At 36.5% G+C, this 24,851-nt stretch overlaps 1 protein-coding gene across 5 annotated transcripts in view; it reads left to right on the top strand.

Moving 5' to 3' along the window:
- ATP8B4 (ATPase phospholipid transporting 8B4 (putative)) overlaps nucleotides 1-24,851 on the top strand; it is a 206,294-nt gene that overhangs the window by 127,037 nt on the left and 54,406 nt on the right. For 4 of the 5 annotated variants that reach the window (XM_045823771.1, XM_045823772.1, XM_045823770.1 and 1 more), the window contains 4 exons: nucleotides 5,119-5,327; nucleotides 8,536-8,579; nucleotides 14,935-15,100; nucleotides 21,473-21,661. In XM_045823771.1, coding sequence (XP_045679727.1) covers nucleotides 5,119-5,327; nucleotides 8,536-8,579; nucleotides 14,935-15,100; nucleotides 21,473-21,661 — 608 coding nt within the window. The remainder of the gene's footprint in view (nucleotides 1-5,118; nucleotides 5,328-8,535; nucleotides 8,580-14,934; nucleotides 15,101-21,472; nucleotides 21,662-24,851) is intronic. The other variant, XM_045823774.1, reaches the window with a different exon arrangement.

Genomic DNA, 24,851 nt, shown 5'->3' with positions numbered 1-24,851 from the left:
TCATATGTGTGTGTGTTTGATAAGTTAGCCCTAGAGTCTGTACCTGTGACATTCTTGATCCTGATTTTACCAAGCCTGAGCCAGATGGTCCCAGAGATGCTGGAGCCAAGAGCAGAGTTGGTTGTTTGACTCCTCATCACCAGTGTTTTAACAATACACAGCACTACCAGCTTTAAATTTCCACTAATTTTTATGAGCTTCTTTTTCTCTCTTTCCAAAATTCTAGCTATGATGAAGCAAGGGAAGTTTAATGCACTAATCCACCCTTGTTTTGGATAGTGGTCAGGGCTCTGAAATGTCAAGTTGTGGGAAACTGACTTGAAGTAGTGGCATATGGCCATAACACCGCAAATTGCTTTGAGCCTTCTGAAACTGTGGCCAGAGCGGGGTCTACTTAAACTGCATCGTGCTAGCTCATCTTTGGTTCTGAGGACCTCTCAAGCTTCTATCCAATTGTAAAGTCTGTAGTAAATCCTGGTCTTTGCCAGAAGCTATGGTCAGCTTTTATAGCTTTCCTTTTATGTCCTAAATGAATAATAAATGTTCATAGTGGCTTACCACCAGTACATGTGCAGTTTCTTACGTCCTCATGAGGGAAATGTATTCTATATACGCCCTTTCTTTGAAGTGCATTGGCAATTTTCATTTAATGATTTGAAAGGTCTTTTATTTTTTTATTTTTTATTTTTTTTGAGGCCAAGGCTGGATTCCCAGGTCAGTGTTCCTTTTCCTGTCAGTGTGTCCCTTGCAGTGGTGGAAAGAAAATCTGTTTGGAATAATCCAAACCCAGGTTCTGGTCTTGGCACTGCCACTGATAGCTGTGTGACCTTGGAGAAAGCACTTGGCTTCTCTCTGCCTTAGTTTGCCTGTCAAATATGTGCTGCTCAGTAAAATGAGGGGTTTCAAATAATTGATTTTTGAGGGCTGCAAATAATACTACCTTACCTTTAGGTAACATTTTATATTTTATATAAAGTGCTTTCACATGCTTTATCTCATTTATATCTCCTAATGCTCTTAAGAAGTAGGGATTGCTGAACTTTTTAAAAAATGAGATGATTCACTCAGGATCATGGAGCTGGTTAGGGACGAACCAGGTTCCAAATCCAAGTCTTCTGACACTTGGAACAGTGTTTTTTCCTCTATGCCTAAGCTGTGTATGATTTAATAATCAGTGAAGATATCAGGAGAAAAAAGAGGCCAGAATTCTCTCTCTGTTGGTAAGGCGTAGTCCTGATGAAGACAAACATAAGGTTTGCTCTCTCCAAATAGAAACAGTGACTCTGATCTTAACTTGAGGGAAAAAGCATTCTGAGGAATAAAGTCTAACATTTACAACATGAGAACCCCCAGATACTTTTAAAATTTAAAAAAAAAATGATTGATGAGAGAAAGAGTGGAGGAGAAAGGCCTTCACTGTAAGCTTCCATTAGGCTTTTGAATAGGTACCAAGGATAAATTAGTGCCACATGCCACTTGAGAATAAAAGTGCAGAATTTACTTTGAATGGTTAACAATTCCACGTGAGCAAAGGACATTGACTGTGGTAAGATATTTCTATGCTGTCAATTTGTTTATCTGTGGTGTTCAACATAACCAGCTATGGTTTTTTAATGTATCAACTTAAGAAATGCAGCCATTGTACTCCCAAGGAATTAGCTTTTAAGTGTTTTTTCCAAAGCAACAAGAACTCATTTCCGTTGCTTGTTTTGCCACCGAACTGGGGATTTAGACGCCCTGCTCAAAGAGCATCCAGGCAGAAAACATTGTGTGGTGAGATCTTGCTAACTCTCAACATTTCTATCCTTTTCTTTATTATGAAACAAAGAGCTGAATGTTCCACTGTGACGCTCTTACATCCTCTTTTCCCAAACAAAAAGGATGCGCTTTCTCTCTGAGGACTATTTTAGGGTCTAAGAATTCAAATTAATTTAGAGTACTTCTATTGGGTTGTACTGCAACACACAAGGATCAAATTCTGTTCCATTCATTCTGCCTGGAGTTTCCAGGGAGCTACTTTACTTTCAAACAAATGAAAGCTTCAGCTGACTGTACAGTTACCACCATAATGCCCTGATGGCATTCTCAAGGTCAGGTCTGCACCGGCTTTATCAAAGGCCGAAATTCTGGTCTCGGCTCTGTGGTTAGTTATTTATGTGACCCTGGGTTAGTCACTTAACCTCTATTAATGTCTTTATTGATAAAATTAATGAATAGAGAGTCAGAATTCATCTGTACAATACTGATCGACTGCCTATGACAGGTAAGGCCCTGTGCCTGTGTGCACTAATGCCTTTGGAGTGATGGAATTAGGAAAACAAAGCTGAATTAGAACAGCCACCAAGGAACTTATAAGGAACTGTGTGTGCCAGGAAGGGTAGGAGTTGGGAGGGGGGGGTGGTGCTGGTGGTGGATACAGAATAGTAAACGATAACAGGAAATATATAAATAAACATGCAGAATATGACTTCATTTTGTTTACTTGTATCTCATTTATTTACATACATATTCTCTGAAACAGCTAGTTTCTGATTTCTGTGTAACATAAAAAATTCAGTTATCAAATTTTAACAGAAATTAAATTTCCACAGACAGTTATACTTATTTTTTTACTTTATTTTTATTGTCGACACTATTACAGATGTCCCCAATCCCTCACACTTTGTCCAGCCCCGCCCAGCGCCTCCACCCCTGTCCCTCCAGCCATCACCACACTGTTCAAAGCATGACATTTATTTTTATATCATATGATTCTACCAAGTCGTAATGTGATTTTTAGATTGGGTGTAAAAATGTGTTACCATTTACATGGTTAGAAAATGAACTGGCACCCATACCACTTTTGGGAGGGAAATGTAGATATGTCATGCAATTATAGAACTAGAAGTATAGAATTTAATGCCCCTAAGACACTTGGTTGTCCTCTTTTGTCTTCAAGGAGACAAATGTTTAGAAGTGGTGTAACAGACTGCTGTGGACTGTCTCATTCTATGGCTGAGAAAACCAAGGCTTAATTCCCACTAAAATCAGCAATAAGTGCTAGATCCTTGCTCTTACCATTACTGTTTTGTACTGTTCTGAATGTCCTTGTTAGTGTACTAAAACATGTGACTGAAATATCGATGACAAAAATGAGACATGAAACTAAAATGGAAATTACCCTATTAGAAATGAAGAACACAATGTGATTAAATTCTAGAAAATCCAAAAGAATGATTCTGTAAGACTATTAGTAAGATAATTCAATTAAATATCTGATTTTATCACACAATCACTTTTTTAATATTAAAAGAATTTTGACAGTTTTTTTTATTTATTTAACATTATATTTAACAGTAAAGATTTCCTTTAAGCCAATAACAATTTAGAAAATTTTCTCATTAGTAAAGAAATACGATGTCCAGAAACAAATCTACCGAACTGCAGTGTGGGCCTGTGTGCAAAACAAGGCAACACAGGATTAAAATTCTTTGCCAATAGAGGTACTTTTCAAAATTGACTTCCTAGAAAGATTTATCCTTCTTGAAGTTGTTTTAGGCATTATAAAATATTAGTTCTTTTCAAACAGTTAAGCATCTAACAGACAATAAAAATCCCAAATAAGTTTTATGACAAAGCTGATACATTGATTCTAAAGTTTATTTAGATGAACATGTTGATCCTATAAGGAAGAATAAATGAGTGATTATAGCTAAGAATTTTTGGAAAAGAAGAGAATAAATGTTCTTTTATCTCTTCTCAGTTATTGCAAAATTTTCTAAAGTGACAATAATGAAATCAGGAGATGCATTAAGTGACATACTAAAGAACAAAATTGCAAGTCCCAAAATAGAGTCTAGCGAGGAAAGTTATTTATATGTAACATGGAAGCAGCCCAACATAATAGGGAAAAAGTTCGTTGTTAAAGAAATGGTGACAAAAAGATTTCCCTTGGTAAAAATTGAAATTAGCTTTTCATATGTACATCATACTTCAAAAAATTCTTATAGTGATAAAGACTTAAATGTGAAAAAATTAGTAAAGAAATAAAAGAGTAATATTGATATCTGTATGTATAACCTTGGTACAAGGAGTGGCTCTCTAAGCAAAACTCCCAAAGCAGAAACTATAAAATGTGGATAAATTTAATAATTTAAAAAGAGAAAACTTCTGTATGTTAACAATAATGTAAATGTTAAAAGACAAATGATAAATTGGGTAGCATATTTGCATAATGTATATATATAAATTATAAATGTCTTAACAAATAAATCCATACACTAACATCTTAATAGGGAAAATAAAATAGGCAAATAACACAAATACATAATTCTGTGGAGAAAACAACTAGCCAGTAAAATATGAAACAAAACTTTAACACACTGAAAAGAAATTCAGTATACAGTAATTAGATGCATTTGCCTTGGCATCCAGTCAGAGATAATTTTCCATAACCTAATGGTGGAAATTTACATCGTTAGAACCATTTTGGAAATGAGTTTGGCCTCACGTGTGACAAAGATTGGAGATGTTCATACCCTTGGCTACAGAAATTTTACTTCCAGAGTTAGAAAGCCATAAATCACTGCTAGACCATAAGACAGTGCTCTTGTCCTGGGCAGCGAACAGACTAATATGACAACACACCCCTGTTTTCACTCAATATCTATTATGGTTTTCTCTGTGCTTGACGGAGATAATTTTTACCTCTTTTGGCAAAGCCACGTCAAGCAATGTATTGGAGAGTACATTCTCAACAACACATTTCTTTAGATGAGACGTCTGACAAATATCTTTAATAATAGTTTCTCCTAAGATTTAGGAGAGATGCTAATATATAACACAGGAAATCTGCATGGGGCCTGTTTAAAGTAAATAGAGAATCATGGGACCTCCCCTAAAGCTTTATGCAAAGCCAGACTGTTGTTTCATGGTGCCGTAAGGAAATAATGTAGAAAAGTTTAAGAAACAGACTCTGCTGAGATGCTTCTGAAGGTCACTAGGGCCTAGGGACAAAGCAGCCACATTTGCTTCTGAACTCCGAAGACTTTGGCAGACTCCTTACTTTGGCAAAGCTTTGTAAGTTCTGAAATTGACGGAGCATTTCTTTTTTCTTTTTTCCATTTTAATGGATGAAAGTGTGGAAGTAATTCGTCTGGGACACAGTTACTTTATAAACTGGGATCGGAAGATGTATTACTCTGAGAGAGCTACACCCGCCGAAGCTCGAACAACCACGCTCAACGAGGAACTGGGCCAGATCGAATATGTTTTCTCTGACAAAACAGGCACCCTCACTCAAAACATCATGACTTTTAAAAAATGTTCCATTAATGGGAGAATCTATGGTAAGAGAAATAGTTCTTTTAAAAAATGGTATTGTTAATGCTCCCTTAAAAAATAAGCAAGTCTATTTTTTCTTATTAAGAAATCCCAAACCACTGCTGCCTTCTTGTCAATATGGGCACCACCAGCATCTAACATCATACTTAGCACTCACTAAATATTAAACACCCACTTAATATTAGTTGGATGAATGTCGAATAATTTAGATGAAACTGGATTTATTACCATCCATAGAGAAGGTAGAGAAGGGGCTTAAATGTGATACTCTCCGAGGTTCTCTCTGAGGTTTCGTTCAGTGTTTGAACTGTGCGATCCTGTTCTATGGCAGTTAATGGACCCATATCCCAGGGAGGACAAGTTCTTTGTTGTATTTTTTTAAATTGTTATTTTTCCCATTACCATTTATCTCCCTTATACTCTTTTCTACTGCTACCTCCCCCTTACCCCCAGCAATTCCCACACTGTTGTCCTTGTCTATGAGTTCTCTCTCTCGCTCTCTTTTTTATGTGTTCCATCCCTCTTTGTAGTATTTTATACTTGCTTCTGGTCAGCTCTGGCATGATGTCAGTGCCTGTGTTTGTGAGATTTGACTTGAGTAGCCACAGGAGCTAGGTCATCACTATGCAGTTCCTGTTTGCTTTTGTCAGGATGCCTGCTCTGTATTTGGACTTCAAGCATTTTATTTAGATGGGATCCTTGTCACCCTGACTTTGGCTGATTTGCAGATGGTTCCTTCTGCTGAGAACATGAAAGCTCTGCAGAAGGTTTCTATTGGGTCCCCCTGGACTCCTGATCTTACCTCACTGGATTCTGAGTGTCCAGTTTCTCCCAACAAATCTCAGGAAGTAAAAGAAATCCAAGAAAAAGAGGAAAAATTCCCCTTGTCTCTTGATGGGAAACCTCACATACTGTGGAATATTTTAAAGCAAGATTTGACCTGGAAAAAAGCTGAAAGTACAAGAAGTTGATTTTTATGTTCTCCTGCTTTTTGTCCTTCCTCTTTCAGCCCACCCCTGTCACTCAGGGTCACCTCTCCTCTGCCCCCCATCCTTCTTGGATAGTGGAGCAGATGCTTCTTGACCTGGACTTCCACAAGCCCTCAGCTACACTGTGCATTTTGTACATCACTATCATAATGACTAGTGAATAAAACAGAACATTTCCTTACAAAGTGTTTTTGGACATTATTTTTAAAGGCTTTCTAAAAGTAGAAGAGTACTTTAAATGGGAAAATTTTAGTTAGAGTATTGGAGATATTTTGAATTTGGAGGGCCTTTTAAATTATTTTACCATGACACATACTGATAATATAATATCACTTCTAGAAAATGATGTTGAGGAAGTTAGCAGACATGTGGGCTGAGATTTGTTTGTAGAGATGTGTGTCACTGGGCTATTTTTAGAGAAGACCCTTGATTTTCACAAAGGATATAACCCAAGATCTTTGCAAATCTCCAAATTTACAAATCCCCTGAAAGCTTTAATTTCCCTCATAAAATGCAGGAAGGTAATTGAAATACTTAAGTAACCCCTTTAGGCCCTCAGTTTATATGCCATAATAATTTATGATGCATTCATGATGTCATTAAAATATATTCTTACTAAAGCACTCACAGAATGTTTCACAATAACTTTTTCCTGTTTTTATACACTTTGGTTTTGTTTATATCACAGATCTAGGCCTTGGGAAATTTTGACATTCCACTCTGATTTATCTAAATCTTTTATTTTCTGACTCAGAACTATTATTTTCCTTATACCTCTTTAATTTTTCTTCACTCCCATCATAACCCTAAAAGTGAGCTCTCTTTGAGGGAAACATTTTACACAAAGACACAGTTTTGTTTTGTTATTACTACTTATTAGAATTACTGCATGTGGGGTGATGGCTAGAACATAAGCACAGAGAGTTTGAGATTTAAATTCCAGGTGCTTGGTGAGGTTCACTCATTAACTCAGGGACTCCTCCCACGTGCAGCTACACAGCATCCCAGATTGAGACCTGGGCCCCAGAAAACCAACAAATAACTGTTGGTCAAGTGTTGTTTTTGGTCACAGCATTATGTAGTGAGAAGAGAGGCTGAGGTTCAAAAATCCACTATGCTGCCTCTTCAGTTTTATTTAGTCATGTAACTTTGAACCCAGTTCTTCAGTTCACTCATCCATGAAACAGAAAAGAAAAATCTTCATCTGGTAAGTTTGTTATAAAGATTAGTGATAATGGTAGTGCCCAGCACAGGATTGATTCAAATAATTCTTATTATTATTACAAGAATTATAGTCCTGGCAAATAATATTAAACCTTTGAATGCCAAACAAAAATTAGAAAAAAAATCATAAAGACCTCCAGATAGGTTAAATCTAAAATAAATTATGCTACCATACAACCATTCAAAATTAAATTCACAAAGAACTTTTAATGACAGCAGAAATTCTCATACTCTAAGTAGTTAAAAACAGCAGGAAGCAGAAATTTATGAATAATATGATGAATGTATATATACACACTCATATATACAAATGCATACACATACAATCAACCCACAAATAACTCTACAAATATTGATTATCTCTGGGTGGCAGGACTCTTACTAATTTTTACTTTCTACTGTAAATGTTCTGTATTTGACAAATATCTATAATAATCACATATTGGCTTCATACTAAGAAAAGTTATTTTTAAAGATCTGGCACATAGGTGGCTATGTTCTCTGCCTGCAGAAGACACTGACATTGTTTAAAGTTTACCTGCTCATCTGACCTTCATGTTACACAGATGTGTCTGGCCTCATCCAAGATACACAAAGATGTTCTTGCCAAACTCAAGCATTCACGAGAATTGGTCTGTATAGGGTATAATTTTGGATTCCCCAACAATGGAGATAAAGTAGAAGACAAAATTTGCCTCTGAAAAACACTTCAGATGATGTAATGACAGGCTGAAAAAATTTTAGAAAAACGTGATCGCAGGTTTTGTATTTTGTTTGCATGTATATTGCATATTAGTTCTATCTTGGACAAATGTGAGTATCTCTCTGTGTAGGTCGCCATGTTGAGGATCACAGTTGGGAAACAGTCATAAAGTCTGTGTTTGAACTCATAGTGCCATCCAGTAGTAGTGCTTTAATAAATAAATGTATTCCTTGAGACTAAATGTCTAAATCTAGTTTCAATTTCATTTATTTTTAATTCTCAATTTTTGTTTGGCAGGTGAAGTAGATGATGACATGGATCAGAAGCCAAACATAATTAAGGTGTGGAGGTGATAATATTTCATTCTCACTTTTAAATTCAAACTGCATGCATTTTAAAAATGATCAGCTCCAGCTCTGGCTAGTGTAGCTCAGTGGACTGGCCTGTCCACTGGCCTGTGAGTCAAAGGGTTGCCAGTTTGATTCCCAGTCAGTCCTGATGCCTAGGTTGTGGGCCAGGTCCCTAACAGGGGGTGTGTGAGAGGCAATCGCACTTTGATGTTTCTCTCACTCTCTTTCTCCCTCCCTTCCCCTCTCTAAAAGTAAATAAATGCTCTTTTAAAAAATAAAAAAAAATGAGGAGTTCCTGGAGGTCTGATTTCCATTATGACCAGATAAGATACATAATATTAAAAAAAAAATCCATGTGGTTCAAAATTCCTCCTCATTCAGGACCCCCAACCACAGAGTTCCCACTGTTTTTATTTTTTTAGAGATATTTATGTATATGCAAGCAAATATAGTTCTCCATTTTTTATGGTAGCATATACTTGTATGTACTGTTCTTCAACTTTCTTTTTCACCAATGTATCTTGGAGATTTTTCTAGATCAGTTAAAAAAAAAGTGCTCTTTTATTCTTTCTAATGAACACATAGTATCTTGTTATATTAATGTTCTGTAATTTATGTATGGGGACACTTAGACTAGCAGGATATTTCTTATTTTGCTAGGAAAGAATATACAGCAAAAATAAGTGTATACATGTGCTGTTTCAAATGGATTCTATACTCTCTAACAAGTTGCACTTTTAGAAATGCATTCCTAAATCAAAAGGTATGTGCATTTATCATTTGATAAATGTTGCCAGGTTACCCTCTTTAGAATTTATACCATTTACCCTCCCACAAGTACCCTCATCAACACAATGTTTTATCAGAGTTTGATCATTGGCAAAGTATTTGAAAAACATTATATCAAAATCATTCTGATGTTAATTTTTCTTATTATGAGTGAGGTTAATTTACTGCCTATGTTTTCTTCTAGGATTTTTATGGTTTCACAATTTACATTTAAGTCTTTTATTCATTTTGAGCTTGTTCTTGTGTATGGTGTAAATTGCTGGTCTCGTTTAATTTTTTCCATGTTCCTGTCCAATTTTCCAACACCATTTATTGAAGAGACTGTCTTTATTTCATTGTATGCTCTTTCCTCCTTTGTCAAATATTAAATGACCATAAAGGCATGGGCTTATTTCTGGGCTTTCTGTTTTGTTCTACTGATCTATATGGCTGTTCTTATGCCAGCACCAGGCTGTTTTGATTACTATGAACTTGTAGTATAGTAAAATATTAGGTATTGTGATCCTTCCAACTTTGTTTTTCTTTTCTTTTGTATGTTTTTAGACTCTCATTTATTTCTGCTCTGATCTTTGTTATTTCCTTTCTTCTACTTATGGGCTTTATTTGTTGCTCTATTTCTAGTCCCTTAAAGTGTAAAGTTCGATTTTTTATTTGAGATTTTTCTTGTTTCTTGATGTAGGTCTGTGTTGCTATAAATTTCCCTCTTAGGACTGCCTTTGCTGTGTCCCATAGGTTTTGGGTTGTTTTGTTTTCATTTTTATTTGTTTCAAGGTATCTTTTGATTTCTTCCTTGATCTTATTGTTAACCCACTCATTGTTTAGTAACATGTTATTTAGCTTCTGTGTTTTTGTGTGTTTTTCAGTTTTTTTCTTGTGATTGATTTCTAGTTTCCTATCATTATGGTCAGAGAAGATGCTTGATATAATTTCAACCTTCTCCAATTTAATGAGACTTCTTTTGTATCCTAACATTGTCTATCTCAGAAAATGTTCCGTGTGCTCGTGAAACAAATGTATATTCCACTGCTTTGGAATGAAATGCTCTGAAGATATCAATTAAGTCCATGTGCTTAAGTGTGTCATTTAAGGCTGCTCTTTCTTTGTTGATTTTCTGTACAGAAGACCTATCAATGGATGGCAATGGGGTGTTAAAATCCTCTGCTATGACAGTATTATTGTAGATCTCTCCCTTTATGTCCATCAACTTTTGCTTTACTATACAAGGGTTTTTTACTCTTGTTAGATGGATCCCTTTATCATTGTGTAGTGTCTTCCTTTGTCTCTCATTGTAGCCTTTGTTTTAAAGTGTTTTTGTCATATAGATATTGCTAACTCAGCTTTTCTTTTTCATTTTCATAAAATATCTTTTTTCACCCCTTTAAGTCTATGTGTATCTTTTGTTCTGATGTGGGTCTCTTGTAGACAATGTGTATATGGACCTTGATTTTTATTATCCATTCAGCTATCCTATGTCTTGTATTTGGAGGATTTAAGCCATTTACATTTAAAGTGATTATTGATAGGTATGTATTTATTGCCATTTTATTGTTCCTAACTGATTCTCTGTTTTTTTCCTTCTTTTTCTTTTTCTTCTTAAAGAAGACCCATTAGCATTTCTTGTAATACTTATTTGGTGGTAATGAACTCCTTTAACTTGGTATGGTCTGGGAAATTCTTTATTTTATATATATATATGGTTGAAAAGGAAAGGAACTATTTATTGAAAAGTTATATAGACTTAGAGTAATGACTTAATGTCTTCATTAAAATCCCAAAATTCCTTAAAACACCCACAAACACACACTGTCCTCCCCCCCCGCCTTTTGCCCAGTCTGGGGTACTGTATCTCAGGAAGAGAAATAGAAGTCCATGGCTCAGGTAGCCCCTGGTTCTTCCCAGTAATCCGTGCTTGGCTGGCAGGCCTCCCTCAGTTCCCAGCACCATCAGCTGTTTTGGCAGGATCTCCAGTTCTTAATCTAAAACCACGTGGCACCTTCTCAGGTCCACTAGCGAGAGTCCTTTCACCCCTTTCCTTCCTGCAACATGTCTCCTGCATTCTTCTGAACTGCTAAAAGAGAGCTCTGCATCATTGCTACATCCTGTTTTCCAGCTTCCTAAGCTGCATGGCAAAGGGGACCTCAAAGCCACGTAGTTCCAAACCTCACCAAAGGCTTGTGGTCCTGCCTCTCCTTCAATTTTAAATGATAGCCTTGTTAAGGTAGTCTTGGTTGTAGGTCCTTGCTTTTCATCACTTTGAATATTTTATGCTAATCCCTTCTTGCCTGAAATGTTTCTGTTGAAAATGACCTGTCATTCTTATGAGAGCTCCTTTGAAAGTAATTAATTGCCTTGTTTTTGCTACTTTTAAGATTCTCTGTCTTAACTTTTATCATTTTTTTAATGATGTGTCTTGGTGTGGGCCTCTTTCAGTTCACTGCACTTCCTGGACTTGTGTGTTTTCTTCACCAGATTAGGGAAGTTTTCAGTTATTATTTCTTCAAATAAATTCTCCATCTCTTATTCTCTCTCTTGTCCATCTGGCATCCCTGTGATGTGGATGTTGTTATGCTTCATGTTGTCACAAAGGTCCCTTAAACTATTCATTTTTTAAAAAATTCTTTTTTCCTTTTGCTGCTCTGATTGGGTGTTTTCTGCTATCTTGTGTTCTCAATTGTCAATTTGATCCTCTGCTTCATCCAACCTATTGTTTATTCCTTCTAGTGTATTCTTCATTCAGACACTGTATTCATTTCTGACTGGTTCTTTTTTATTACTATCTGATTCTTTGTTATGGTGTTGTTCTCACCAAGTTTTCTTTAGTTATCACTAAGTTCCTTGAGCATAATTATAAATTTTTTTGGAACTCTATATCTGTTAAATTGCTTGCCTCCATTTCATTTAGCTTTTTTTTCCTGTAGATTTTGTTCTGTTTTTTTTTTATTTTTTTTATTTTTTTATTTGGGGCATGTTTCTCTGTCTCCCTCTTTGGCTACCTCCTTCTGTTTGTTTCTACGTGTTAAGTAGATCTGTTGTTTCCCAGACTTGGTAGGGTGGTCATATGTAGTAGGTGTCCTGTGGGATTCAGTGGCACAGTCTCCTTGACAACATGAGCTGGGAGCTCCAGGAATGTCCCTTGTGTGGGTTATGTGAGCCCTCTTGTTATAATTGACTCTTGATTGCTATTGGCCTGTTTGTGCATGATTTTGACCCTCAGGCTGACAGACTGTGTGGCCGACCTCAACCACAGTATATAAGCTGCTGTGTAGGTGCTGACCACACTAAGCAGAATTTGCATCAGCAGAGTCTGGTGTCTGCTGAAATATCTCTTGAGATATACCACTTGTGAAGCTAACTAGATCCTGCTCTGATGCTGTCTGAAGCTGGCCATTGGGTGTGTTTGTTCTGGGGTCTCTTGGGAGGGGCTCTGGTGCAGCTCACTGTCAGACACTGCTTGTGACTGGCCCTGGGCAACCTGTTCAGAACTACAAAATGGTCCATAGTTTGTGGCTGCTCTGTTGGGCCTGGATGTGCATGAGAAGGATCAAACTGTGCAGCAATGCTAGATTCCACCAACATCAAGTCTGGGGGCCGGTTAGCAAAAGGCCCGAGGTACCCTGAGATCCACTTCTGCCTGCCTCTGCTTTCTGGTTGCCTGTTAGGCTCAGTCACTGAAAGAACCTCTAGAAGTACTCAAGTTGCATGAGGAAGGTTCTCAGTGAGTCACCAGGTAGGAGTGAGTTGTGTTCACCAGATTGATACAGGTTCAATCTCGGTGCCCATGCTGGGTCTGAGGCTATTCAGCACAAGTCCCAGGATATACCGTGTCTAACAGCCACCAGCCAGTTGCTTTTAGACCTCTGTGGTGTGGTAGTGTCTCAGGAAATTATGAAGATGAGGCCAGCAGAATTTATCAGGTCCATACAGACCAAGATTTGGTCATTTGAAGGGAGGGCTCTGCACCACTGAAAATACACGGGAAAAATGTCCCACCCCATTTGGGAGCCATACAACACAGTGTATCCCAGATTCTTCCAGAAGCCTGAGCTCAGCAGGGAGGGACCATTGGGAGTCACAAGGGTAGGAATGGTGGATTTTCTGAGAGAGGGAGTGCTGGTCATTCTTGGGGGAAGGAGAGGGGTGTGGCCCCTGTCCCAGAGCCACATAACTCAGTCACTGATACCTCCTGAGTCTCCCTGGACCTTTAACCCCCTGCCCAGGCACCTGACTCTTTAGCAGGTTGTGAGCTCCACAGGGCAGGAAATAGGGAGTTTAGAGGGTGGGGCTACTGCTCTCCCCTAGGCTGATGCTGTGTGGAAGGGAGTGCTCCACCCAGGAAAGATGCCATTTGTGGTGTGGGAGAGGGACTCAGCACAGGTCCTGTGAGCTGTCCCTTCAGCTCTCTCTCTAGTGCCACAAACTACTGTCTCTTCTCCCATGATTCTGGTCCACACTGCTCTCCCTCCCCTAGAGCCCAGGGTGAGTGGCTGCCAATGATATTTTGTGCATTGACCCTTTAAGAGAGCACTTGTGTCTCTAGCAGACTCTGTCTCTCCCTGGCGGACAGAATCCCCACTGATTTTCAAAGTCAGTGGTTATGTGAGTGTCTTCTAGCTCTAGTGCTCTGGGTTAGGGAGCCTGGGGTGGGGTTAAGATCTCACATTCCTCAGGGGGAACCTTTGCAGCTGAGATATCCTTTTGGGATCTTAACTGCCACCTGTGGGCGTGGGTCCAGATCTTTTCACACTTCTGCCCTTCCTACCCATCTTGATGTGGTGTCTTCTGTAAATCCTTGGTTATAAAACTTCTGCTTAGCTAGTCTTTGGTTGGTCCTTCAGGTTGATTGTACTGTAGTTTAGTTATAATCCTAGTTTGGTCCTGGGAGGAGGTGAGTGTAACTTTCACCTACTCCACCACAATTTTGGATCTTTTAATACATACTCTTTATTCATTCGTCTGTTGATGGACATTTATGTCATTTCTACTTATTGGCTAGTGTGAGTAATGCTGCAATGAACATGTGAGTGCAAAATATCTCAAGATCCTAATTTTAATTCTGTCATTATATTATGCAATATCTCCAGTGAGATCTGAGAAACTATTCTATATTCAAACACAGTATGTTTGCTTCAGAAACTATTATTTCACACTAAACAGGCTAAAACAGGCTGTAATTAGACACGTGTCATTCTAGGTCAGATATTGCTGCCAAAATGAGTTGAAGTCACATGAGGCTTTGCTATCGAGTATATTCTGGAAAAAAACTTACAGTTTTCAGGGGTTTTTATGTATTTTGGAATTGCCATAAGCATTTGAGGATCTTTACAGCCATTGGATATTTTTTCCCCATATGCTTTCTGAAGATTCACTGTTTGCTGCATGGCTCTGAAAGGAAAAAAAGCATTTAACAGTAATGGGGAAACAGAAAGTCATTTTAGTGCCAGACATTTGAGGCTGAAAAATCATATATGCACTAAAAATGCTTAGAGGAAATGTTTTTGAATTTTAAAAGATTATTGTTGAAATGAGTTCTAGTTTTGCTGCTGTTGTTCTCCTACAGAAAAAAAAGCTTATGAATTTCTCAGTCATCCCCCAGGGAGATAAAACATTTCAGTTCTCGGACCACTGTCTGATGGAATCCATCAAACTGGGGGATCCCAAAGTGCATGAGTTTCTGCGGTTACTTGCTCTCTGCCACACTGTAATGTCGGAGGAAAACAGTGCAGGTAAGTGAATGAAGGTGTGTCTGAGTGGTGAGCCTTGGTTTTTAAATCAGAACTAATATTTCTATTTAACATTTTTGGAATTGGAAGGATTTTCTAATTAAAAATACAGCTTTGCATAAGGGGCTTACCTATAACACTAGCTTTTTTCTTTGTATTTATTTATATCCCAAATGTTTTCCACTTATCTTTTATTATTGCCATGCACATATAATAAATGCAGATGACCATCAGGTGTATGCTTAGAATGAATTTTTTCAGTGAGATGGTTGTTCAGAGCTCAGAGTTCCTACAATAGAACAAAATCAGTGGGGCCACTTTAAAGCTGAAGAAATAAGGTGGGTAGGTAACGGTGTTAATGAACTAACTTCTTGTTTCATTCAAGCCCAATTTATTTTATTTGCAAGTTATTTTTTCTTTCTACTATCAACTACTAACTAAAAAGTGCTACCCAAATAATTTTACTCAAAAGTGAAATATATATATATAGACTGTAAACTGTATGTGTTCATATGTGTATATATGTGATAGATATGTGCATATGTATATATGTGCATATATACACTTGTGTATATTATATATATATTTTTTCTTTGTTGGAACTACAGTCAACCATAGTTCTGCCCTTGATGATGCTGGATTAACCCATTCCTCACATTTTTTTTTTTTGCTGTGAGGATTCGCATAATTACATTTATGATTTAAAGTTATCTTTATAATACTAATGCCAGTAATTATTATATTTCACCTGAGGATATCACGATACCTTTAAGTAAGCTTCTTTTATGTCTGTCTTTGAGTTTCTTTCATTTCCCATGCTCTTTTATTTTAATTGCAATCTGTTTTTAGTGTTATGATATTTTTCTTAGATATCTTTGAAGATATTAATTACACTTAATTTGAAATATTCTTTGTTTTCTCCACTTTCATTTTTTATGTTTTCATTTTGTGGAATGTTATTATTTGAGTTTTGTGTCTAGCTTTTATGTTGCTCTCAAATGCTCGATGATTTGTGGTGGTCTGTTTTCATTTGTGTTTGAGAATCCCTGTTTGCCTCTTGGTTAATGTAGGTTCTGATTACAGCAGCAGCCTGCCTGCCAAGATGGCTGGGGAGAGGCAAAATACACACTTGTCATGTAGGTGAGGGATTCCTCTCTCCTGGAATTCGTATGCTGCCTGGGTTTAACTTTCTTTATTCAGATCCAGTGCTGGGAGTCTGTGCCAGAACTCCCATTTGAGAGAGATTTGTACTTAAGGTCTGGCCTTGGAGAAGACCTCAGATTCATTGAGGTCCTTTTTCTATGCTCTTTTTTCGTATCCTTGTGGAATTCTGAAGCTACTTCAGGCTCTTCTCAGTCTGGTCTCCAGACCCAACAAATCTTTGAGGTTTCCTTAAGTAGGTGGTACACTTTGTATTGAAGAACATTTTCAACATTTTATTTTGGGAGTGACTGTCACTGCAGACTGTTGTTTAGAGTAAGCTGGCGGGAGGAAGAGCCCAAATGGTCCAGAAGTGCTGAGTGGAATTCAATTAATTTTACCAATGCTCCTCCAAGACCACGCCTGCTTTCCTCTTTTTTTGACTCTGAGTTTGGAGAATCTTTGAGCACTGCTCTTGCTTTGAGCTGTGGTTTTCTTCTTATTTCTTCATTGATGAAAGCTACTTTTTATTTTTCAGACATTTCTCAAATTTCTAGCTGAATGATAATCATTTTTCTCTTTAAGTACTTAATTTTTTTCATAATGTGATATAATTAAATGCAATGAAACACAAAGATATTAAGTGTATTTGATGAGTTTTGACAATTATATATACTGTTATAACCATCACTCCAATCAAGGTACAAATTTTTTCCATCACTCCAGAAAGATTACTCATGTTTCCTTCCAGTCTACATCACCAACCCCTGTCCAGCCAACCCGTCCTGATTTCTATCATAAAGATGAGTTTTGCCTGTTTTTGTACTTCATATAAATGGAATGATCCAATATATGTTCTTTTGTGTCTGGTTTATTTCATACAAGGTAATGTTTTTGTTATCCATGTTGTCATATCAATCAATAATAGTTCATTTTTTATTGCTGAGTAATATTGCATTGTTTGACTATACCACATTTTTTTTCTTTACAATTCTCTGTTCATGCACATTTGGGTTGTTTCTAACTTTGGATTATTATGAGTAAAGCTGCCATAAACAATTTTATGTCTCTCAAAAAATATTTAACAAATTTGTTTTTGGTAAATACTTAATGGAAATTGCCAGATTGTAGTGTAGGTATGTTTAACTTTGTAAGAAACCTCCAACTATTTTTAAAAAATGGCCTTATCATTTTACATTCCTACTATCAATGCATGAGTATGCCAGTTCATTGGTTCTTGAAAACGTTTAGCATTATCACTCTTAAGTTTTACCCATTCTAATGGGTATTGGCTAATATACTCTTCTGCCATATAAAGGTATTTTAAGTGTAGAGAGGAAATGTATGTGTCCTTTGAACTACTTCTGTCTCTTGCCTTCAGATATTAAATTCTAAAGTGAAGGATTATATCACTGAGAAGGAGGAAATTATACTCTCTCTTCTTTTAAAGCTTTATATATATGATATATAACTTAAGGGCATGTATGTTAAAGTACATTGAAAAAATATAAATTTTTCTCATATAAATGTTACTTATGCAAAAGAACAGAGCCCAAATCTAACAAATTTAAAACTATAATTATTGTATAATTTATAGTTGAGGGTGTTGCTTTTATTTTATTTATTTTTACGTATATTTGTTACTCATCTTATATTGATTATATTAGCTTCAGGTGTAAAATATAGTGATTCAACATTTTTACACTTTGCAGTGTGATCACCCCACTAATTCTAGTAATCATCTGTCACTATGTAAACTTATCACAATGTTCTTGACTATAGTCCCCTTCCCCTTTTCATCCATTACCCCCACCCCTCCCTCTGGTAAGCATCCTTTTGGTCTCTGTCTTCTGCGTCTGTCTTTGTTTTGTTTTGTTTGTTTGTTTGCTTGTTTTTAAATTCCACATGTAAGTGAAGTCATATGGTATTTATCTTTCTCTGCCTGACTTATTGCGCTTAGCATAATACCTTCTAGATCCAGCCATGTTGTTACAAATGGAAAGATTTTATTCTTTTATACTACTGCATACTATTCTGTTGTGTGTATGCATATATATATATATATATATATATATATATATATATATATATATATATGCCACATCTTTATTCATCTATCAATGGCTTTTATTGGTGTGTGCTATTTGTTTCGTGGAGAAATAACTTGGAGAAATCAATATTCTCATTCCCTTTGCCAGGATGAAATTTTAGAATCAGAAAAGTGGAAATTACAAGCTTCAGTAGGGCTTTTATTTCTCTATTTTAGTGAATGGCAATTCAAGAGTTAAAAAATTAAAAATTTTCTTATATTCAATCACCTTATTATATCCTTTAAAATTTGTTGAGGCTTGCTTAATGGCCTAGTATGTATTCAATTTCCATAAATGTTTCATGTATGCTTGAAATGAATGTACATTTTACAGTTATTGGGTACTAAGTTCTAAATATATACATTAGATAATGTTTATTAATTATATTGTTCAATATTCTATCTCTGTGGATTATTTTGACTATTTGATTTCTCAGTTAATGAGAATATGCTAAAATGATCAATTATAATGGTACACTTGTCATTTCTATTTGTACTTTTGTCAATGTTTGCTTTATGTTTTAAGGTTATGTTATTAGATATTAGACTTATGTGTTCTTTAAAACTTCTATCAATATCCATATATAGATCCTCTTTATCTCTAGTAATATTTTTACCTTAAAGTTTATTTTGTTTGATATTAATATTGTTATAGATGCTTTCCTTTTGTTAATATTTGCATTATTTAGCTTTTCCCACTCTTTTCTGCTAATCTGTCTTTTTATGTTTTAGACACATCTCTTGTGACATAATTTTAATATGAACTAGCATTTCTACTATTTAAAAATATCTAGTTTGACAAACTAAAGTTTAAATGGAACATTTGGTCTATTTACTTTTATTGATTATTGATATTTTTAGATTTTAAGTATTGGGTATATATAATTATTAATATATTTATATTTATTTCTACCATTTTATTTTGTATGTTACATTTGCCCTATTTTTGTTTCTTAGTGTCTTCATTTTTTGTCGTACAGATTTAGTCCATTTTTACTTCTGCTGCTTTGGAAGTAATACATTCTTATTAGTATTTTTAATGGTTAGTCTAGAAATTTTAGTATACTTATCAAAGCCTAAGCCTTCTTTTGAACAAAGCAAGGATGTTAAGACCCTTCAATACTAATCAACCCTGTCTGATTTATATAGTACAGTGTTCTCATCATGTGCCTCCTTTTCTCATATCACAAGATTTTTTTTTATAATCAATGTTTGCTTAGATTTATTCATGTACTTATGAATTTCCATGTTCTTCAATGCTTTTCCTATCTCTGGTGTTCTGTTGACCTAGAGTGTGCTCTTTAGAATTTTCTTTAGGAAGAGCTTACTGTTAGAAAATTCTCAAAAACTTTGATGACAAATTTACTTCATCCTTTTTATTGAATGACGTTTTGTTGTGTAGAAATTTAAGGTGATGATTTCCTCTCAGTACATTAAAGATATTCTACTGTATTTTGGCTGCTATTTCTATTACTGTATAGTTAGCTGTAAGTATAATTTTGGCTTGAAGGTAATTGGTCTTTTCTTTCTGGCTACTTTTAAGACTCTTCTATCATTTTCTGAGTATATGTGTGAAATTTAAAAAAATATGTGTTGCTTGGGATTCATTGAGATTCTTGAATCTATAGAACGTCATCTTTTACCACTTCTGGAGTTGTCTCAGCCATATTTCTTCAAATATTGCCCCTGGCTAGTTTTTCCTCCCAGATCTTCAGTGTTAGATATCTTCACTCTACTCTCCTTTTAACAAGTCTCTCATTTTTCCATTTCTTTATCTCTGGGATATATTCTGGAACTTTATTTTTTTAGTATGCTAATTATTTTTCTAGTTGTATCTAATCTGCAGTTTTTGAGTTTTAATTTCTATGGGATCTTTATTTCTTTTTCAAATCTGCTTAATTTCATGCCTCTCTTTTATTTTTGGAAATCTATTAAATATTTGTGTGTGTTATTTCTGATAATTTCAATGTAGGGGTAACTAATGCTAACATTTGGTGGGAATCATTTTATCCTTTTCAGTTGCAGTATGTAGGTGGTGTATTTGTCTTTAATGAAAAGGAATCACAATATATACATTAATATGCAACTTGTTTTCTTAACAATTTATTATGACTATCACTATAAATCAGTAAATAATGGATCTAGCTCTGTCTACTTTTTAAAATTTATTTTTACATGCAAAGATAATATACTAATTTTATGTAGAAGGGCTTACTTTATACATACTGGTTTTTAAAGTTTATTTTTATATTATTTTTTTTTCATTCTTTTTCTCTCCTCTCCCCTCTTACCCTCACCCCAACACATACACAATATCAAGTGTCAAAGATTAACATCAGGTTTGATTATTTCAGTCCCAGGGGATTTCTCAGATACCTTCTCATGGAAAGGTCTGTAGTGGCAGAGTGAAGTGGAGTTTCGAATATCTGCTCCATTATTCTTTGACCATGTAACTTTGCAAAAATCATAACCTCTTTAGTCATAAGTTTCATCAGTATAAATGAAAATAATACTTTTTTTAAAGATTTTATTTTTTTTATTTTTAGAGAGGGGAAAGGAAGGAGAAAGAGAGAGAGAGAGAAACATCAATGTGTGGTTGCCTCTCGTGTGGCCCCCACTGGGGACCTGGCCTGCAACCCAGGCATGTGCCCTGACTGGGAATTGAACCTGTGACCCTTTGGTTCACAGCCCACACTCAATCCACTGAGCTATGCCAGCCATTGATGTGCAAGAGATACATTGATCTGCTGCTGCCTGTTGCACATCCCCAAATGGGGACCCAACTTGCAACCCAGGCATGTGCCCTGACTGGGAATTGAACTGGCGACCTTTCCGTCCACAGGCTGACACTTAATTCACTAAGCCACACCAGCCAGGGCAAGTATTTTTTAATAAGATGACAAGGGCTAAACTGTTGGTATGGATATCCCACAGAATAAGCACCTGGTCCAGCTGGTTGGTGAGTGGAAAAGGTCTGATTTCTGGAGCTAGCACTGGAATTCAGTGTTGAAGAGTGAGTTGGAGTTGGCAATGGCATTCTATGAATGTTAGCTGTTATTTTTAATATTAATACATTTATTTCTTTTCCTTTTTTAAAACCCATTTTCTTGGTTGATGTTTAATCTACTTATTTCTTTTCCTTTCAGGACAGCTGACTTATCAAGTTCAATCACCTGACGAAGGGGCTCTAGTGACTGCTGCCAGAAATTTGGGGTTCATTTTTAAGTCTCGGACCCCAGAGACAATAACAATAGAAGAACTGGGAACACTAGTTACTTATCAACTGCTAGCCTTTTTGGATTTCAACAATATCAGAAAAAGGATGTCTGTCATAGGTATGGTTGATAGTTGAGATTACTTTTAATCTTTGATAGTATAATACTATTGTTATATTGATACTTCTCAAGGATGACTTCATTCTTGGTCATAGGCTGAGAATTGTGATATTTTTGTAACTTTATGAACTTCTGTCATCCTCAACTTAGCCTCAGCCTCAACACCGTAGTAACAACTAACATTTAACACATTCTTATGTGTCCAGCGCTGTTCTAAACGCTCTACAATTCACGGGTGTCAAACTCATTTTCACCAGGGGCCACATCAGCCTCGCAGTTGTCTTCAAAGTTGGCTGAATATAATTTTAGGACTGTATGAATGCAACTACTCCTTATGTAGGGCCAAGGAGCTCTACATTTGGCCCTTTGAAGGCAACTGCGAGGCTGATGTGGCCCCCGGTGAAAATGAATTTGACACCCCTGGTTTACATGAACTGATTTAATTGTCACAAAAACTGTACTGTATTTTTATGATATTTTGAAGATAATAAAACTGAAACACAGAGAAATTGAGTCACCCGCCTAAGGTCACATAGCTTGAACTGGTATAGCTGGAAGTCAAATCTAGGAGGTCTGACCACCAAGCCCATTCATTTCATCACTATACAACACTGGTGCAGGGCGAGTTCCTGGCTTACATGGCACATGTTAGTTGTTGTCAACATTGTTGTTTTGTGAACATCATCAACATCATCAGCCTCCTCATTTTCATTCATTTACTCTGTTTACCTGCATTGCTGGAGATCATCACCAGAGACTGTATCAGCACCACAACAAATAATGCTTTTTAACTCTTGTTCTAACCCTTGGAACTGCGTCAATGTACTTTTCATCCTTACTTTGCTCCTGTTTCCAGTCCTTATAACAGATGTTCTAAGCTTTTGCCCTTGCCTCAAGTCCTTGACTCTGCCATGATCTCCTCACTCTTGGAAACAAATTCATCTGTTTCTCTAAAAAATATAGAGGTGTTCAGAAATGTGCACCATCACCTTACATTTTCCCTTATCCTCCTTCATCCCCAAGCTGTAACTTTACTCATTCTTTTTTTCTGCTTTTATTTCTTTTCAAAGCTGAAGATTCTACCCATTCCCCTTCTTTCCTTGTGTCTTTGATTTCTTCTTTCTCACTAACTTCTTCTTTTAGCCCACAACTCTATTATTATACCGTTTCCTTAAAGATATTTTTCATGTTCCAACCTCCACAGATTTTGCCACTCCATTTTTCTCTTTCCATCACAATCTATTTTTTTTAAGGTCAGTTTTTGCTCCTCACCTTTATTTATCTTTTCAGCCTATTAGGATGAGGCTTCTGCTGTCACTACTCAAGAAGAATGCTTTCTCAGAAGTTTCCAATCACCTCATAACTTCCCCAGCAGTTGTCTTCTTTATCTGTCTACCTACCTATACCTATCATTCATCCATCCATCCATCCATCCATCCATCCATCTCATCATCTACATATCTATCTGTCTACTTACCTACCTACCTATCTACCTTTTTAAACTGTAATATTGAGACTGTTGACCTTCACATAACACTCCTCTTTTGGCTTCTGCAACCTCACCTGCTCCTGGCTCTCCTCTTGTCCTGTCTTTTCTTTCTCCAGCTCCTTTGTTTACTACCCTCTGTCCTATTCTTCAGTGTTGGCATCTTTTTCTCTCCTTACTTTCTGTGCTCCTCTTGGATAATCTTGACCACTCACATGGTTGTAGCTAATGCCTATATTCTGAGTCTTTCCTATATAGTTCTTTAGCTTTAATCTCTCTCTGAGGTCCACAAATATTTTCAGTCTTCACCTGGATTCTGCCACTAGGTTGTACTATGGTTACCTCAAATTTAATGGGTCTAATATAGAACTTTCTTTCAGAGGTATTGCTCTTTCCATAGCCCTTATTAAAATTGTTGATAATCCCTTTGTACTGTAATCCTATCTGTAAACTGAACACTTTACGATGAACTATTCTATTAAATTCTTGTAGTAGTATGTTACTCCATTTAGAAGATGAAGAAATTAAAGCTCAAAGGTTTTAAGTAACTTACCAAAGATTTTCACACATCTGTCACATGACTCATCACACAGTTGGTAAGATGCAGAGCATATATTTGAACTCAGATCTATCTTTTTCCAAAGTCTGGTCTCTTAACCCCCATTGTAGCTCACTTACTTTTGACACCTCAACTCCTTTATGCCCCTAGGCTAGTGGTTCTCAAGCTTTAGCTCCTATTACAGCCACCAGAAGGGCTTTTTAAAACACAGATTGCCAGTCTTCAGCCCCAGATTTCTGATTCAATAGGTCTGGGTGGGGCCTAAAAAGTTTACATCTCATAAGCTCCCACATTATCCGATGCTGATACTACTGGTCAGGGGGCCACAGTTTTGGGGCAACTTCCCTGGACTAATAGGTCATCAAATACTGCTAATTAATTTCCCAGAGGTTTTTGGAGCATTTCTCAAATGCCTCTCTTTACTCAGGCCTCAGCATCTTTTGCCCTATAGAATCCTCAGTAGTTACCCTGTTTCTGAGTTGTTCCTTCTCAAGGTGTTATAGTAAACTTTCTAAAAATGGCCCCCAAATCCCCTTTTTATTGTAAAGGTCTTCTTTCCTTTTCTCTTAATTTTCAGTACTATGGCTTTAGTTAATGCTTTCATTACTGCTTACTTGTACTATTGCAATATCTTCAAAACTCATCCCCCTTGAAATAATCCTCCATTCTGATACCAGGGCATTCTCACTAAAACTCCGGGCTGATTCTGCCATCATCTTCTTAAAAATCCTTGGTGACTGACAAGAACTGAAAGGATAAGGTCCTTAGGATGACATTCAAGATTATTTGCAATTTGACGACAGTTTGACTGTTCTTCCACTTCCCCAGATATTGTGCCCCAGCTCCTCAGACCTCAGCATTCTGGGCATGCATTGCACACTTCCACACCCTTTGTGTGTGCTATTTCCCCTGCCTAGAGCTCTCCTTTTCTCCACTTCTTTCTTTGAAAACTTTTACACACCTGGTAATGTCTAATTCAAATGTCACCTAGTCTCTCAATTCTTTTCCTAGTCTCCAAATAACTGTATTCTCCTTTGTTCTCTTGAGTCCCCTGTTCCTGACATGAGTGCGACACCAGCCCCGTGACTTTCGCAGTTGTTAAGAGTGTATACTACTTGAAGGCAGGTGCTATGCCTTAGTCTTCT

This window comes from Phyllostomus hastatus, unplaced genomic scaffold (assembly GCF_019186645.2).
Source record: "Phyllostomus hastatus isolate PE091 unplaced genomic scaffold, TTU_PhHast_1.1 phas_scaffold_501, whole genome shotgun sequence".
Classification (NCBI taxonomy): domain Eukaryota; kingdom Metazoa; phylum Chordata; class Mammalia; order Chiroptera; family Phyllostomidae; genus Phyllostomus; species Phyllostomus hastatus.
Note: the sequence above shows the minus strand (reverse complement) of the source record. Positions and strands in the feature narration are given on the sequence as shown.